The sequence below is a fragment of the Cenococcum geophilum genome, assembly GCF_001692895.1.
Source record: "Cenococcum geophilum 1.58 unplaced genomic scaffold K441scaffold_90, whole genome shotgun sequence".
Lineage (NCBI taxonomy): Eukaryota > Fungi > Ascomycota > Dothideomycetes > Gloniales > Gloniaceae > Cenococcum > Cenococcum geophilum.
Window position 1 is genome coordinate 350,913 of NW_027137648.1, and position 17,082 is coordinate 367,994.

Sequence of the window (17,082 nt, forward strand, 5' to 3'; positions counted from 1 at the left end):
TGCATAAGGGGGCGTCGCGGGCTTGTTTCATTCAGTTCAATTTTTTCTTGGGGTTTTTTGCAAGTGGGTTTATTGGATGAATATATAATTGTGCAAAGCTGGGCTGGGCCGCGGTTTGGGAAAGAGCAGGGAGTTGTGGATCTGGGGCGTTTTTATTGTTGGTAAAAATAGGTTTCTGTCTGATACCCCACAGAAGTAGTGGTGTTGATATGATAGGCATATATTGCATAAATTCTACTAAAATAACATCCCTTTGCAAGGAAAGGCCTCCCATTTGGCCCATTACCACGGCAAAAAGCTAGGTCTTTCCTCAAACGCCTACCCAGGCCCCCTTTAATAAGTACAAAAGCTACTCACTGACCCGGTTTCTCTACTCCAGCTTCGTGATTGCAATCTTCAAAATCTCCTCCACGCTCTTCCCCGCATTCTTCGGATCCTTCGCGACCTGCTGCCAAATCTCTCCATGTTTCGGCTCCGCCATTGCAATCTTGCTAAGTACTTCTTCCTTTTTCTCCGGGATGCCATGTTGCTCTAAGAATTTGTAGTACCACGCCCACGTGTCTCCCAAGTCGGCATCAAGCACGATGGCTTTCTCAAACCAGGTCGCTGCTTTCTCCAGCCTGCGCTCACCCCAAAAGATGCGTGCCACTGTGACGAAGAGGATAGGGTCATTGTCGACTTTCTTAATGGCCTCAAGAGCGCGTGGCTTACGCTGGGTCCGAGATTCGAGGTGCATGATCTTTTCGGTCCAGAGAAGACCGGAGTTCGGCACTTCCTGCAACGCCTGCGCCATGAGCTTATTCGCTGCTGCCATATTGCTAGCACGGCGTTCAAGCCGTATACACTCGCAAAGAAGTATATCATTCTTTGGCACCGCAAGACGAGCTCGGTCCAGCGTAGAGCGAGCTCTAACGATGGCGCCAGACCTCTCCTGGACACGGCTGAGTAGAATATATAAAGGTACCGCCTTTGGACAAGCACGGGTGCCAGTCGAATAGGCCTCTTGCGCCTCCAGGAGTTTGCTCATTGATTCGTACAGCTGTCCTTTGATAGCGTGGAGCTTCCAGGCTTTGGGGAATAGTTGCAGTGCCTGGTTAGCGAGGTCGAGCGCTTCATCGATATTACCAAGATTTCTCTCGAAGGTAGCACTCCTAATCCAAATTCGGTCTGTAGAGGCTTCGTTTCGGGCTATTCGAAGGAAATCTCGTGCTTGGTTGAACTGCTTCGCATCGATTTCAAGGTCAACTGCCCTCGTGTAGATGTTTTCATTGCCCGGAAGTTGGGTAAAGGCCCTCGCAAGAACTCTTCTGGCTTCATCGAATTCTCCCGCGCTGAACCTTTCTCGCACCATTAATAACCAGAGTGCCTCACTTCCTGGGCAGGCATCCACGGCTTTCTCCAGCAACTGTAGAAGGGCTTCCCTAGTGCCATGATTCTTCTCCAAGTCGGCAGCGGCCTGCCATAGTGTTTTACTTTGATAGAAAATTCGCAATCCATAAGCATAAATTGCTCTTGCGGTTTCGTACTTGCCCTGGCTAATTGCTTCACGCGCATCCTCAGTAAATGTCTCTTTGCGGTCATCATCTTCATCTAAGCCCCAGGCCAACGTCGAGTTTATGATAGCTGTGCATGTAAGAATAGCACCCTCTTCCTCGCACTTGTAGGCTTCTTTTATCCACTCTTCTCGCTTGAGCATGGCATTCTCGCGCGCCAAAGATTTTACCGCACGTTCCATAATTTTAGACACCATGGCATTGGCACCGAGCTGTTCCTGGAGGCGGGCAGCCTGAATCCAGATAGCCGAGCTTGTGGGGATGGCTTTTCGAGCTTGGTTTAGGACTATTTGTGCTTTTTCTATAATAACGTTAGCTATGATGATTTCTCGAATGGTAAATTCAAGACGGGAGAACATACCTGGGTCGCAAAGCCTGCTGTAGCCTAACCAGAGTTCTTCGGCAAGAGGCACAGTTTCCACAGCTTTGGCAAAAAGTAGCCTCACCTCGTCTTCGTTCTCCGTCTCGTTTATCAGGCTTTTCCAGAGCAAAACTGATTGGGAATTATGATCCAATGCCTGGCGCAGCACCCTTTTTTTAGCAGACGAAGTGCTCTCTAACTCAACGGCGCTCATCCACAGTGATACGGCACGTGGGTTCAGCTTAAGAGCATTGGCAGCAATGATTTTAGCGTTGTGTAAATTTTCTCGATTAATTCTGATGTTCTCCTGCCAGCAGTCGATCGAATGGGGACACAACTCGCAGCCTCTTGCGATGACCTTCCTCGCCGTTGTGAGTTTACCGGCAAACTCTTCGAGTCGACAAAGCGCTACATGACCGGGCCCATTCCGTAAATTTGTCTTGACGGCTGATTCCAGCAGGATTCGTGCTCGATTGATGTCCTCAACCGGAACTTCTCCGGCCTTGAGTTCTGATTTTTCAAGGGATGTTAAATATCCTTTATGGTCAACCCCTAAACTAGTTTCTGTTCCTGAAGTATTGGCAGCTGCCGAATCAAGTCGGACTTGCAGCGCTGATTGCTGTGCTTGACCAATGGAAGCAAAGTTCGTCATGGTGCCGTCCGAAGTGTCCGAAGTTGATATGGAAGTATCCAATTGTCCAGATGAAGCTGCGCCGGCAATGACGCTGTCGGGGACTGCATAGAACCGATTATTTAACCTTGCCTCCCTGGCTCTTTTATTTCTTCCGGTCATATCTGTAGAATAGTTAGCATAATTGCGCTAAAGGCTAAGAGAGCATATGAAAACAAACCTCCAACTTCCGGCAGAGCAGCCCATTCTTCTTCTGTCACGCTCCCAAGAGCTCGTTTGAGATCGGCGAATTGTTGTTGAATCTTCGGGTTGTTTCTCTCGTATTCTTCTCGTTCTTTCTTCTCGCGTGCTTCCCTATACGGATGGAAACATCTTATGTCGGTAATCTGTTCCCCAAAACCAAATGAAATCGATAAATTGAATAATTCAAAAGGTGGGTAGGGATGTAGGAGAATTTGGAAAACTGACCTTCTTACTTTACGTCGACGATCCATACGGTCATCCACGGCTTGATATAACCTGTCCGCCTCATCATCGTCCCTGTCATAATTTATTCCAGAAGCAAACAAGCCGACTTCATTATCTGGGTCTTGGAAGCGGTCATCGTCATCATCATCGTCCTTCTTCTCGGTGGCGCCGTAGGCTGAAGGCGCGGCTTGTCCGAGTTGTGCTGCGCGCTTTGCAAGCAGCTCTTTCATCTGTTCCTCACTAGGGCCTTCCCTAGCAGGACCCAGATCGGATCGAGTTGTGAAGCCAGTTGCGCCTCGACCGAGACCGGCGACATAGTTCTCGGGCGCCTGCTGGTTAAGGAAATCTCTACGGCCAGACATGATTGCGGTACAAATGAATCTAAGGGACGAAAATGCGCAAAAGATCGACGAGGGAAGAAGGCCAAATTCGGGGATGTCGCGGCGCGTTCTGTACTGAAAGTTGCTTGGTGTGGTCTGTCAGTCCTGAATTCAGTGGTTATGTATACCGATGTTGCTGGGTATTTTAGTACCCTCATTTATATACAATTTAGACGTACCTTTCAGTGGCGCTATCTACAACAGAGCAGATGAGAGGTGTTATGGGGGCGTCGCGATATAGGCTGAAGTCGGAGCTTAAGGTTGATCATGGAAATCTTGATGAGTCATCCGTATAACCTGGCCAAAACTACATCACATGAAATTCCACCCCAGAATACTCAAATCTATGGAGGATTTTGAATTAACAAACACCTCTAGATACCATTAAAGTGATAGGATAACGGAATATTTTCAGCAACTTGAAGTTAGCAACATTCTCTAACTACTCTTATAGCCATGGCCACTCTTTCCCATTTTCCGCTGCGAGTTTAGAAAATAAAACATAAGTTTCCATCATGCTACGAGCTTCAGGTGCAGGCTCCTTCCAAAGGCCCAGTCACTGTATCTTATAATACATTTTGGTCACCCGAAAAGGCACGAAAACGGCCGCAACTCCTACAATCCGACCAGTACACCCCTATCCTGATGCCAAACTTTTACAGCGCCTTGATGCTTTGGAAAAAAGGATTCTTCAACAGCTTCTCGTTCCCAGCAACCAACTCTCTCATCTTCTCCACTTGCTCCGACTTACTCAGCCCTTTCTCCTCCGCCTCTTGCTTCCACTTCACCAGGACCTCCTTCAGAAGTATACTGCCCTCCTCAACGTCCTCCTTTGACGCCTGCACAAAGTTCTCCTCATGCTTACCCGAGAAATCTTCTAGCTCATCTGCTTTTCGTTTCGCCATATTGATGACTTTCCGCGGAAACCGCACAAGCTCCGCAACGTGGATGCCGAAGGACTGGTCGCAGACGCCGGGCTCAACCTTGTAGAGAAGTGTTACCTCACGCTTGGCCTTAGAGCCATCAGCTACCTCACTGATATGCGCCACAACATGAAGGTTCTGCACTTGAGGATAGGTATCAACGAGCGCAGTCAATTCGTGAAAATGGGTTGCAAAAAGCGCGAATGCGCCAATCTCCTTAACGATGTGCTCAGATATGGCCCAAGCCAAACCGAAGCCGTCGTAAGTACTGGTTCCACGGCCCAGCTCATCGATAATAATGAGAGACTCTTTCGTTGCGGATTTGAGAATATTCGCAGTCTCTAACATTTCGGCCATGAACGTTGATACACCCTTTAGTTGAGAATCGCTCGCGCCTACTCTTGCAAGAATGCTGTCGAAAATGGTAAGCTCAGCGTCGGAGCATGGCACGAAGCAACCAATTTGTGCCATTAGTGCAATAACCCCGATTTGTCGAATATAGGTAGATTTACCACCCATATTTGGTCCAGTAATAATAATGAACTCAGATGATCCACGCTCCAATGATACATCATTTGTGATGAAAGAAACATCATCCTGCATCTCCATGCAAGGATGTCGAGCTTCTTTGAGGACCGTGTTACCGGTACCACGGGGATGCATTTTTGGTCTTGTGTAGGCGGTCGGTGCATGGATTGATACATGAGCAAAGCTGACTATAACGTCAAGATGCGCAAGGACGCCGGCCAATTTCTCGATTACTGGACAGTATGATGCTGTTGGGTGATTAGCAACACAGTAGTTAATAAGCCTACGCTAGACGATTCACCTTACCTGCAACATTAACTACTTCATTCACAAGGCCACTTTGTGTTCGATTGTAATTTTCAGAAAGCTGATCGAATTCTCTTCGTAATCCCTGAAGAGTAGATGTTGTGAAGAAAACGCCGTTCTTTTGCGTCGAGCATTCCTGATATTCCTTTTTGTTTCGAATGCATCCAGATTCCTGAGGGAGTCAGCGCATATTCACAGTAAGGGAAGGACAAGCTCACGTTTCGAGTCAACCGGAAACACCATCCATGAACCCTATGGTTTTCGAGGAACAATTTCTTATCAATTTCTTGATTAAGATCCTGGCCTACTCTCCCGTGCTCGGATTCCATATCGTACTTGAGTCGATCTAACTTCTTGCGAATGGTTCGTAGACTATCATCGAACTCTGGTTTGATAATAAATTCGTGATTATCAAGTGCATCCAAATCGACCGTTGTTTCAACCATTTCCTGTAACTTCGCCAAGCTGTCGGAATATTCCTGGGGCAGTCAGTTTGGTCTAAGTCGGGCTAAGCTGGAAGTATGAGAACCTACTCTAAGCTTCACTGTATATTCAGCATCTAAAGGATCCCTATATTGCTCATCCATGACCGCCTCAAGCGTACCAAGAAATCCAGGAAGACGAATTGCAACTTGATATGCTCTAACAACATCTTCAAGATTTGCCATCTTTCGTTGGAACTTCTTAGAAAGTCTGTAAAGATCCGGTATCGATCTCAGATGCTCTTCTTGCATTGTTTGCCTTAGCTCCGTATCCATCACAAATGCTTCTACCAACTGCTGCCTCCGCTCAATTTCCTTATTATTCATGAGAGGCTGTTTTAGCCACTGCATTAGCAAGCGACTGCCAACAGGAGTCTTGCAGTGGTTTAGTAAGCCGTAAAGACTCATGGTCTTTGATCCGTCTCTTGGGCCAGGCATAAGGTTGAGTGCCTTAAGAGCAGCAGCATCAAGCTTCATATACTGTGATAAGTCGTGTTGGTACAGTTGGTATTGTCCAAAGTTAGAAGGGTCTGACATGACACCAAGATATTTGATCAGTGCCGCTGCAGATCCCATTGCCAACTTCAAATCTGTCTGTGGAAGAGTGCCGGCCGCTCGGTCATCCCGAAGGAGTCTGGTCAAGTCCTGCTCAATATCTTTCGTTCCAAAGTCGGCAAAACCCCTCTCTGAAACAGCGCAGCCACAGTTATCTGCGATTGTCCGTAGTTTATTGAGTTCAACATCTTTTCTCGTGCTGTCCGCCAGGATTAGGCATTCTTTCACTCCTAATTGGATGAGTAGTGACTCGAAGTTGGAGTATGAGTCGTTGTCAAGAAATTCACTGACGCCCAGTTCGCGAACACTGGCGTCTGCAAAACATACCCCGACGTTCCTTGCCTCGGAGGCTTTTGCTGTGGCCTTGACTGCTAATATGATGGGTGCATTTTCAAGCTGGCCGCCGAGCTCATCCTCTATATCTTGAAGGTTCCCTGGTGATGCCTATACTACCATGAGCTTCTCTTCATTGTATAAATATTGTATTCCATACCTGCTTCGTCACTTTCCAATTCATTCGCCCAGATGATTCCCATATCTCTACACGCTTGCTCAACCTAAACAATGACTCACGGAGGAAGTTACGAAATACAGTGACCGATAGGGTAACCGATTCGAGACCGGGTTCACGTCCTAATTGCCGGAGGACAGAAGTAGTGCGATAGACCTACTTTCAAGTTAGCAAAACCCCTCTTTAATCGGCAAATAATACGTACAGTTCGTGCAATGAATGTAGCGTCCTCTCCATGAGCTGTATAGTAATCACCTCTATTGAATATCCTCACGGTGTCGTCCCCTTTTGCAGGAAGACCGCGAAAGAACCTAATAAATCCCACCTCATCATCAACCTTGAGCTCAGGCCGGGAAGACATATTCAAGGCTGTCGTGGAAAGTGTGTCTAAGTAATTAAGTCTCCTCAATGGCTCTATACGAGACTGGGCAGAGAGGCGAAACTGGGGACGCGATATCGCGTTTTCTGCCACCGCCTTTCCGACGCGAACTTCACACCCCCAGCCCTAGCAATTTCAGAGTTCCCAAGCTAACCTGCAGCATCCAGGCTTTTATGTCGACAATATGAGTCCTACTCTTTGTGGAGGCTGTCCAGTTGATGGAGCTATAATTTTTCTATGCGAAACCCTATTGAAGCCAGTTTGCTATCTATATTTTCATGAACAGCATGAGTACATTTTCGCGAGCGCATCAGCTGAAAGGTTCATTGAATACCATTCAACCCATAATCAGATCCAGAAGAGAAATCGCTCTAGCAAAATATATCGCTGGAGGCCGTACAGATTCATGGAGAAGCTATCACTCTAGCGACAAATGCCACCAACAGGATATCGCCCTGACAGTGGCTGGACGAATGGAACTACCAATTTTGCGTTAGGTTTATCTACGTACAATCTTAGATAATCTCTGCGGTAGTTAAACGAAGTCAATCATTCTTTTTTTTTCATTTTCAAGGTTCGAGCTGTGGGCTTCCAAGTGAGAGTCAACGCTTTTCATATATTCTCTCACTCCAGTAATATCCTACTGGGATGAGGCGACACCAATTGTCATGCCTCCGTCTACACTTAAGTACTTGTCCTGTTACCCACTGTGACTGAGGCAAGCAGAAATATAAAATAGCGCCAGCAATGTCTTCTGCTGTGCCCATCTGAGGCCATGGAGTGGCTCTTTTCATCAACCCAATGATCTCCTAGTCCTCAAAGTTCTGGCCCGCCACCCCCGTAGCGACCACTCCAGGGCCTATGCAATTAATGTTGATATAGTCATTAGCGTATTCCAGAGCTCCGGCATGAGTCATATGATCGATGGATGCTTTCGTGGATGAATAAGCTACCTCTCCTGGAAATCCAAAGTGTCCAGCGCAAGAAGAGATGTTGATGATTCGCCCTCGGCTTCCCCATTTGCTGTCGACGTCTTGCTTCAGGAACTGCCGAATTGCCAATCATGACATCCTGGCTGTGCCCAAGACATTAACTACTACAATCTTAGACCGCACTTCGTCATCTTCCTCGTCAAATTTCCGGAATGGCGCCCAATATCCAGCACAGCTGATCAAGATATCAATCCATCCGAATTTCTAGCATAATGTCACTAGTTTAGTCATTAACCCAGAACATTCCTGCGTTCATACTGCTATTGACCTATCGAAGGCTACCTCAACCTCTTCACTGCTCGAAATATCGACTTGTGCGAAAATGGCGGACTCTCTACGCTGCAAAATGAGGTCCACAGTTAAGGTGCTAATGTTTGGTTCGTAACCTGCGGGATTTGCCCCCTTAAATCGCAACAAATAGGTTTCACCCCTTCATCGGCTAGGCTAAGTGATATAGCGCGATCCATGGACCATTCCAGAGGACGGTCCGGTCACCAAAGCGATCCTATCTCTTAAAAAACCTAACGACATGTATAGATTTTAATATGCTCAAATCTCAAGAAGTGTTAACGGAAATATTGAAGGTAACTCGAAGAGCAAAGCACGCTTGACATGAATGTTGTTATTTAGAGAATCCTCCACACTTTTGCATTCTTGATTTCCAATATCCCTAATCAGCAAATAGTGTCGGACAAATTATGCTTAGATTAGCTGAATTTGATACGCGTTGTTTCGATTCTGGTGTTCGTGCACGGGCCTTCTTCCCTCAGGCTCTCGACGTGCTAAGGGATAGCTATTGACAGCATAAATTGATAGAGACATTGAGCAGCTTAATTCAAAAAATTCGCTGATGTTCGCCATACATGTAGAAAATAGAGATAGATAACCTGAAGCGTGGATTTACCTTGACCACGGGAACAGACGCCTTAGGTAACCCGCGACAAGATACTGGACGGCTACATTATCTCATTCATTTATCTTCGTCGAATACACTTTCCTTGGAATCTACACTTGACAAGATACAATTTGCATAACTCTAGATAAGATTGATGATTAGGCCTACAGTTCTATTTAAATTCACGTACGCCGTGACAATATCTTCTCCCCTTGGCATGGAGTCAGATGAGGTCACACCAGTATGCTTGTAACTTTCCAGTTATTTCTCTCTCCGCTGATCTTACACCTTAACCTTTAAGCTCCCTTCGTAACTAGATATTCCGATGCATACCCGTACTCCGACAAGGCATTCACTAGAACACGCAACACTCCACTATTCTAGTTTCTAACCCCCGCTGATTAATACGCGAATTCTACGGGACTTGGCTTTGAAACAAATTGCAAACTCTCTCTACCAAGTCCCCCAGTGGTCCCGTAGCACTCCGTCCCAGCTCCCCTGTGCAGCGGCAGCGGGCACAGGACCTCGGCTATGGCATCATGAATTACCAATCTGGGTTCCCGTGCAGCGCATTTCCATTTACCCACTATTAAAAGCCTTCTAGCCCTTAAGAGTACAACGAAAAAATTTGTGAAAGTTCAGCATCAGTTCATGTCAGGGCTCCTGCACCAATTGGCCCAATCGCACTGCTTAGCGTTTTTCGAGTAAGAATCCCTGGCGGCAGCGCCCGTCATACAGGAACCCCACCACTAGCAGGAACCTTGCCCTGGAGACTATTTAAAGTGTACGTCATGGCTCGATGTTCACTCAACTGCAATTCCGATCGTAAGGTCGAGATTCAAGCTTATTTTTTCCAGCTTGGTTCTGCACGAACTCTTGCGTGTCCCATTTTAACGCTTTCTTGTCTATCGAGCCGGCTGGAGCTTGAGCACCGCTTCTTTGAAATAGACTACTTAGCTACCTTGGTACCCGAGAAAAATGACTTCCCATCCACCAGCCGCATGTTGCACTGTTGGTGTCAAACATGAAGGCACTGCTGTGGGCGAGATCAAAAATATTGGCGATAGTACGGCCCCTTCTCTCCTCTAATCACCTAACCTGCCCTCCCCTTTCCCTCGCAAATACATATAGATACTAAAAACAACCCGCAGTCTCGACATACTTCTCCTATCCGAAAGACAGGAGCACGCACAACGCGATCCTGATCATAACAGACGTGATAGGACATGAGTTCCTCAACGCGCAGCTGTACGTGCGATCCTGAGCGAGAGGAAGAGGGAACGGAACTCCACGAGACGGGCCGCGGGGAGAGGGTGCTGCTCGGTGACCTCACCCACTAATGCCAGCAGCGGCGGCAGCGGAAACAAACAGCTCACGCACCCCCTCCTTCCCTTCCCTCCCCCCCTAAAAAAAACCATCTCCATTCCCCCAGGCGCAACCGCAGCTAACCCCCACCCCCCACAGCATCGCCGACCAATTCGCCGCCAACGGCTACTTCGTCGTGATGCCCGACCTCTTCTACGGCGACACGGTCCCGCTCAACCGGCCACCGGACTTCAACCTGATGGGCTGGCTGCAGAACCACCTGCCGACGCACGTGGACCCGATCATCGAGACGGTGCTGAAGGAGATGCGTGGCCCGCTCGGCTGCAAGCGCATCGGCGGCGTCGGATACTGCTTCGGCGGCAAGTACGTCTGCCGCTTCCTGAAGGAGGGCAGGCTCGACGCGGGCTATACGGCGCATCCGAGCTTCGTGGAGAGGGAGGAGCTCGAGGGGATTATGGGGCCGTTGAGTATTAGCGCTGCTGGTATGTTGATCTTTGTGCTTTCCTGGTTGAATTTTTTTTTGGTTGGGGGGAGGTTGTGGATCTCTAGGCTATCTGGGGAGAGGATGGGATGGAATGAGATGGGATGGGATGGGATGGGGGGGATAGAAATGGAAATAAGGCTGATCGAGGCTGACTGTCCGGGCTACAGAAACCGACCAGATTTTCCCCGCGGCCAAACGCCATGAGACGGAGGAGATTCTGCTGAAGATGAACGTGCCGTACCAGATCAACCTGTTCTCCGACGTCCAGCATGGGTTCGCCGTGCGCACTGATATTAGCAAGAAGAGGGAGAAGTTTGCAAAGGAGCAGGCGTTCTTGCAGGCAGTGGCATGGTTCGATGAATATGTTAAGGCGTGAGTTATGCTCTGTCCCCTTAGTTGATTGAGTGGAGTTGATGGGGGTATGGGGTCGTTGGGTGGTGTGATGAGTGAAGTGGTTTGTAATGAATGACAGCGGTGTTAATTTTTGGAGCAATTCCAGTGAGCCGTCCGAGATATCATAGGGATACATGATTGCGGTATCGTCCTTCGGTCATCAGTAGTCAAGCGTTGAATACAGAAAGGTGAGCTGAACAGGATAGGAAATTATCACCAAATCTACCTATCACGGATGACGTGAGATATCTTGGAAAATTATACAGTGAATTGAATGCATGAAATCGGATTAGTCCAGCGGCGTGCTACCCTAGTCGGCTGAAGCAAGCTGCTTATGCTCGGCCTACGTCAGACTCATGTCGATGTGCATTACGAGGTCCATTACGAGAATCTCGGTCTTCCCAATGCCTGCTTGATCTGTGGTATGGCGTCCTCTCCCTACTGCGGTCTCGACTCTTACTTCTGCTTCTTCTTCTCCTCCCGCCGTGATGTGACCTGCTATGCTCATGCTGTCTTTCCCTGCTCCTACTCCTATGGTGCCTATGCCTTGACTTTTCCTTATCCCTTCGTCGACTCTCGTATTTACTGGAATCTGCCGCATCGATACTGAAGTCTTCCAACTCCTCATCGTCCTCAGATCGGCTCTTCCTCTTCGATCGGCTCTCCCTTCGCCCCTCCTTTTCCCTTGTAGCTTTCAATTCTCTGGTTTCCCTATCCTTCTCCTCAACCCACTTTCTACGATCCCTCTGGGCCTGCTTCAGCTGAGTCTGCGCTTTCTGCATGAATGCAAGAGGATCACTAGCGCTCATCCGCATCTTTTCCCGATCTTTTCGGCGAGGGTCATCATTACCCCAGGCATCCTTACTTGGACTACCTGTGAAGTCAAGCATCTTCCGATCACCATCTTTCGTGGCGTCCGTTCCACCAGCTGCCACATTCGTTGACGATGGCGCCGCGTACCACGGCTTCTCCAACCCGCTCTTCCCCGCAGCATTCGAGAAGCGCATAGTATATTGATCTTCAAACTCCCGCTCCTTTTTCTTTTTCTCCGCCTCCGCTTCGGCGTTCTTCTCGCCTTTCCGAGTATCCCGCTCGTCAACGGGGAAGAGGTTAATATGGCCCGCATGGTCTGTCAACGGTGCATTACTGGTGGGTTTCCTAGGCTTTTCAGAAGCTACACCAGCAGCGGCATCTTCGCGCGGCACCGTAGCAGCTTTCGCCAGCCGAATATCGCGATCAGTGTCATCCTCGCCGGCAAGACGGCGACGTTTGCGGTCATGCCCGAACTCAGTCCTTTCCGCTCTCCTGCTCGCCTTCTCGGGTTGTTCAGGCTGTTCTTCAGGCAGAGGTGGAGGTGTCACGCCACGGAGGATAGCGATGCGACGCTCAGCATCGAGCTCTTGCATGCGCTGTTCCTCGGCAGCTTCGCGGGCAGCAGCGGCGGCCTCGTCGGCACGCACGCGGGCGATATTGGCGGGATTGTAAACGTTCCATGATTTCTTGCCCAGCAGATGACTAGAAACTCCGTAAGTCCAATCCGATCGATGATAAGATGCAGTAACCAGAAGTGGGTAACTCACAGAGGCATAGTGCTGTATGATGAGGCTGAAAAGCAAGAAGGGGAGGCGGAAATGAAGGCGGGGGGGAATTCGAAGTCCTAGCTTCTCGAAACCTCGACGTGCATAGAAACCGCAGGTTGCAGGATCGTCGGCTTGCAATGGTCCCACCCAAACGCAGGGGTAGGTGCAGCCGAATAACACACGTCAAATCAGTGCGGTCGCAGAGGATGATGAAACGGCTGTTGTGCATTTGCCATGAAGTTCCAAGGTGGGTTGTGCTACGGTTCGTCCCTGATCGCCATTGTAGCGTCTCGGCGGTGGAGAGTCGCGGTTGGAACTTGGGCCTTGACTGCCATCGACTCTCTAGGGGGCGCATCGAAAGGCATCAGAAGCACGCACGCACCACCCTCTACCCACTACGCACCATCCACCATCCACCTCCCACTCCAAACCCACCCACTCACGCCTATTCCTGATATCATCACCAAGCCCGAAGCCGCTCTGATCCCTCGACTCCTCTCGACCCCGGTGACATTGCCACAGTCACAGCATTGGCCGTTGCCGCTTTTCCTATTTGGGCCTCCGAAAAGGAACAAGACGACCCGATACAGCGGACGCGACATGCATGTCTCCCAGCTTTCCATGCCCTGAGGAAACCAAGCCCATTTTGTGCTCCATCAAAACCCACCTTATCGTCTCTCAAGCTGCCAGAAAAAGGAGGGCAGGCTCTTTACCACCCAACCCCCCAGGACAAAAACGTCACATTGTCAGTCAGTCCTGGGAAGAAAGCATCCAGAAAGAAACAACCACGCAATCGCCTTCCTCCCTCCTCCGCTCACCTCCGCCGTCACACTGCCCACGCCTCAAGATTGGAGAGAAAGAAAAAGACACACCCAACCAACCCCATTGTGCGAGCGAGCGAGTGAAGAAGAATAGCCCAAGCAGACAATGCCCACCTATCTCCTCCACGGCTTCCGCTGGCCGAGGCCCCTCATCCGCATCCACATCATCCTGCAGAACCTGGACGATGCGGCCGCCGAATGGCTGATGGCGCCCGCAACCGCCAGCACTCTGCACGCCAACTTCGCGTCCCTGTACCCAGACCTGATGCCCTCGCTGCCCTCGCTGCGCTTCATCGAGCAATACGACCCCAGCGACGACACGACCAAGTCCCAGCCCTACGCCTACGTCTGCGACCAGGTGCACGAGGTCAGTCTGGGCGTCGATATCGATGAGGTGCGTGGGAAGGGCGTTGCGAATGAGGCGTGGGGTGCGCTGGTCGAGTTGCGGGATAATATCGCGCCGGGGGAGAAGGTCGCGTGGTTTGTGGTTGTCAATGGGGATGTGGAGAGGTGGGCGCCGCCGACGGTTGGGTTGTTGGAGGGGAGCCAGGGCGAGAGTGCAGGCAGTGGCGGTAGTCATAGGAGCCCGGGGAGTGGGAGCGGGAGCAGTGTTATTAGGGAGGAGATTGAGCCGGTGAGTTGGGATGGTGTCTTTTCTTCCTACACCGAATCCTTGGACGAGGAAAAGAATAAACGAGCGAGAAAAGGGAATGAGCATTCAATACAGAACAACCGGGCTAACTGCAACTTTTTTCCACTAGAAACGCCAATCTAAAGGATTTAAGAAATGGTTCGGTCGCCGCGAGACCCGGAAACCAAAAAGGTACTCCCCATCCCATCGCCTCCCAACCTTACTATCTCTGACCTGCTCTCCGCTCTACAGCATAAAAGACCTAGCAATCGAACCCGCCGTCCGCTCCCATCCAGATAACCCACCACCCTTGCCTCTCAACTCAACCATGTAACTCCGCCCACCACCATACTAGTAATCCACCAGAACGTCCCATTTCCGTTACCAAATCAGAGAGAAGAGAGAGGGCTAGGCTAGGCTCAGGCGTTACTCGGGTGTCCCAATCTGCATTATCACCATATTTCCTATGTTCACATGCTCGCAAATTATTAGCACGGTGTCAATTGGTCCTTTTATCTCCGAAATCCCGGCGCAGAGATCGGATGAAAAAAGCGTTCATTATGTTTGGCAACCTATCTTGAAAGTGCGATTTCCCATCTTTTCACAAAATGTCACGCCGGGTCTGGCTTTCCTTTTTTTTTTTTGCATACGGTTACGCAACGCGGCAGATAGTGCCCTTGTCACACTCCGCCTCTTCTTTTGTGTATATCCTTACGATGACATTTCCGGAGGGGCGTGCCGGTCGTAAACTAGTACCGCCGCGTTTATGTACTGGTATCAGTGACTCCTACTCTTCAACCTGTCCATGACCATGCTCTAGGGCTGCTGTCCTCTGCGCTAAGACTCTCGGTGCATATCCTCTCCGCTCAAGAGAGTTTGTGACTTATTCGTGCCAGCGCTGCATTCCCCGGCCTTCACTGTAACCAAGTTGTGTCGTGTTGGAGACTAGCTGTTAATCAGCACTACTTCCCCTTTTTCTGCTTTGGGACAGCGACGAAGATCATCCCACGACGATCGGTGGTGCCTGTGCTCAAATAGACAATTCTTCTCTTGAGAGAGACGGCCGGGGGAGAAAAGAGGGTATCGCTCGATCCCCGGAGTTTCTCTTCTAGCCGAGACGATAAAACGCCAACGCCCAAGCGCCCAATGCACGGCTCGCTACAGAATACGCACGATGCACCGCCACCGCTAATCCTATATTTCCTTCTCCAACGCCACCTATCCATCACCTCTTCAACTGCGCAAACCTCCTCGCCAACTCATCCACATCCGGTATCTTCCCTCCAGGCCCACCTCCCGCCGTCCCAGCCCCAGCCCCAGCCCCAGCTGCACCGCCACCCGCCCCAGCAGCCCTGACCTCCCCCTTCCGAACCTTAGCACCACTAGCCGCATTAGCCGGGCCCGTCCCCGCCGTCCCCGCCGTCGTCGCGCCGGGCAGCCGCAGCTTCGGCGCGACGTTATCGGTGCGCGGCGACGGCGGCGTGATGCGCAACGGGCTCTGCGGCCCGCCCAGCAGCCGCGGCGGCGTCGCCCTGCTCAGCTGCACCACCTCGTCGTCCTCATCCTCATCCGCCGCGCGGCGCGCCTTCTCCTTCTCCCGCGCGCCGGCAGCCGCGGTGGGCCGCCCGGGCGACGCTTCCAGCGGCGGCTCGAGCGCTTTCGCTGGCTCTGCTAACTCGCCGATTCCACCGCCGCCGTTGCCGCCGCCCTCCTCCCCGTCGTCGTCGGCGTTGTCGGTGGTGGCAGAGGCAGGGTCGTCGTCCTCGCCGAACGGGACGCCGTAGAAGCGTGCGATCTCGGCGAGGTAGGCGGCGACGAGGTCGGGGCTCGGGGTCGCGATCTTCAGTTTTGAGAGGACGCGCTCCGCGACGCCCTCGCCTTCCATGCTGGCGAGCGCGACGTCCTTGCCGAATTTCTCGATTAGGAGGGCGCGGGCGGCGTGCAGCTCTTTCACTTCGGTGCGCGGCGCGGCGTAGATGAGGGAGCGGACGGCTTCTTCAAGGGCGGGGTCCAGGGGAGGAATGCCGTGGGGGTTGCTGTGCGGCGGAGGTGTTAGTTGGGGCGGGTGAGAAGGAGGCGAGGTGGGTTGGGGAATGGGGGAAGAGTGAAGGGGAAGTGGGAGGAAAGGGCAGCTTACGGCGAGCTGTAGGGCGAGGATGGTGGGTCGAGCAGCTGGGAGCGCGCGAGGAGCAGCTCGCAGTACAGTTCCAGCATCTCGTGCAGCTCCGTCGTGATGTCACTGCGGATGATGTTCTCGACGCGGATGCGGGCCGATTCCACCTTGCCTGCCTAGTATTTCCCCCCGTGGTCAGTATCGGTGGGTAGGGCGATGTCTGCCGGGGAAGAGGGGTTCGGGGAGGGTGGCTACCTCGAGGAGCTGGGCCATGGCTCGTCGTTGCTGCTTGGCTAGTGCGGAGTCTTTCTGCTGCACCATCCGTAGCCGTGATATCGACAGCTTGAGCTGCACTTTGAGCTTTGACTGTAGGGGGCTGATTAGGCTGGTGCGGGATGAGTCGTGTGGAGATTTGCTTACTACTATAGATGATGGGGGCGCCATTAGGGCGACTATTTAGAGAGGATAGGGCGTGTAAGAAATAAGGAGCGAGGGGTGATATGAGACAAAGATAGACGTTTTGAAAGGTGAGGTTGGTGTTGAAAGTGGGGGGAGGCTAAATGAGCTCCGAGGCGGGGCATTGTGGGACAGATGCTGAATGTCAAGCCACCATAGCGAAGATCCAAAGACAAGCTTAGCTTCAACGTCCTATCTCGTTCTACGACGCGTAGATACCCAGTAATACGTATAGAAAACGGGGGGTAATCAAAAGTGAAGTATTACATAACGACCATTTACGCACTCAAATCATCCTCGACTCTGCATAAATC

General features: G+C 50.9%; 8 protein-coding genes across 8 annotated transcripts; 3 read left to right on the forward strand and 5 right to left on the reverse strand.

Moving 5' to 3' along the window:
* Positions 1–175: 175 nt before the first annotated feature.
* Positions 176–3,375, reverse strand: K441DRAFT_701435 (uncharacterized protein; the record flags this gene model as incomplete). The annotated part of the gene is made up of 4 exons (XM_067653337.1): positions 176–1,854; positions 1,915–2,709; positions 2,766–2,931; positions 3,022–3,375. 4 exons carry the CDS (start codon positions 3,373–3,375, stop codon positions 371–373), a joined length of 2,799 nt encoding a protein of 932 aa, XP_067496704.1. The 3' UTR covers positions 176–370.
* A 454-nt stretch (positions 3,376–3,829) lies between these two features.
* Positions 3,830–7,103, reverse strand: K441DRAFT_701436 (DNA mismatch repair protein). Its single transcript, XM_067653338.1, has 6 exons — positions 6,904–7,103; positions 6,681–6,854; positions 5,684–6,631; positions 5,369–5,629; positions 5,151–5,322; positions 3,830–5,092 (listed from the first exon to the last, which is right to left on the reverse strand). Exons 1-6 carry the CDS (start codon positions 7,057–7,059, stop codon positions 4,050–4,052), a joined length of 2,754 nt encoding a protein of 917 aa, XP_067496705.1. The 5' UTR covers positions 7,060–7,103; the 3' UTR covers positions 3,830–4,049.
* A 783-nt stretch (positions 7,104–7,886) lies between these two features.
* K441DRAFT_595083 (uncharacterized protein) lies at positions 7,887–8,132 on the reverse strand (the record flags this gene model as incomplete). Its single annotated transcript, XM_067644979.1, has 1 exon — positions 7,887–8,132. A coding segment is annotated over one exon (246 nt), but the record flags the coding sequence as incomplete, so codon positions are not given.
* Positions 8,133–9,942: 1,810 nt separating this feature from the next.
* Positions 9,943–11,150, forward strand: K441DRAFT_595158 (alpha/beta-hydrolase; the record flags this gene model as incomplete). The annotated part of the gene is made up of 4 exons (XM_067644982.1): positions 9,943–10,030; positions 10,116–10,212; positions 10,429–10,772; positions 10,942–11,150. The coding sequence occupies 4 exons, from the start codon at positions 9,943–9,945 to the stop codon at positions 11,148–11,150; spliced, it is 738 nt and encodes a 245-aa protein (XP_067496707.1).
* A 123-nt stretch (positions 11,151–11,273) lies between these two features.
* K441DRAFT_671142 (uncharacterized protein) lies at positions 11,274–13,068 on the reverse strand. The gene is made up of 2 exons (XM_067650384.1): positions 12,748–13,068; positions 11,274–12,682 (listed from the first exon to the last, which is right to left on the reverse strand). The coding sequence occupies exons 1-2, from the start codon at positions 12,753–12,755 to the stop codon at positions 11,500–11,502; spliced, it is 1,191 nt and encodes a 396-aa protein (XP_067496708.1). The 5' UTR covers positions 12,756–13,068; the 3' UTR covers positions 11,274–11,499.
* K441DRAFT_373993 (uncharacterized protein) lies at positions 12,869–13,437 on the forward strand. Its single transcript, XM_067641471.1, has one exon. It carries the CDS (start codon positions 12,982–12,984, stop codon positions 13,375–13,377), a length of 396 nt encoding a protein of 131 aa, XP_067496709.1. The 5' UTR covers positions 12,869–12,981; the 3' UTR covers positions 13,378–13,437.
* Positions 13,438–13,674: 237 nt separating this feature from the next.
* On the forward strand, positions 13,675–14,091 carry K441DRAFT_506197 (uncharacterized protein; the record flags this gene model as incomplete). The annotated part of the gene is made up of 1 exon (XM_067642054.1): positions 13,675–14,091. A coding segment is annotated over one exon (417 nt), but the record flags the coding sequence as incomplete, so codon positions are not given.
* A 1,333-nt stretch (positions 14,092–15,424) lies between these two features.
* On the reverse strand, positions 15,425–16,894 carry K441DRAFT_623470 (DUF292-domain-containing protein; the record flags this gene model as incomplete). Its single annotated transcript, XM_067646041.1, has 6 exons — positions 16,733–16,894; positions 16,568–16,678; positions 16,337–16,488; positions 15,834–16,235; positions 15,580–15,731; positions 15,425–15,492 (listed from the first exon to the last, which is right to left on the reverse strand). The coding sequence occupies exons 1-6, from the start codon at positions 16,754–16,756 to the stop codon at positions 15,425–15,427; spliced, it is 909 nt and encodes a 302-aa protein (XP_067496711.1). The 5' UTR covers positions 16,757–16,894.
* Positions 16,895–17,082: the final 188 nt, after the last annotated feature.

Coding starts and splice junctions, on each gene's coding strand:
- K441DRAFT_701436 (XM_067653338.1), bottom strand. CDS start 7,059: ATGTCTTCCCGGCCTGAGCTCAAGGTTGATGATGAGGTGGGATTTATT. Junction 6,632..6,680: donor ATTGGAAAGTGACGAAGCAG/GTATGGAATACA, acceptor ATGGTAGTATAG/GCATCACCAGGGAACCTTCA. Junction 5,630..5,683: donor AATATACAGTGAAGCTTAGA/GTAGGTTCTCAT, acceptor TGACTGCCCCAG/GAATATTCCGACAGCTTGGC.
- K441DRAFT_373993 (XM_067641471.1), top strand. CDS start 12,982: ATGAAGTTCCAAGGTGGGTTGTGCTACGGTTCGTCCCTGATCGCCATT.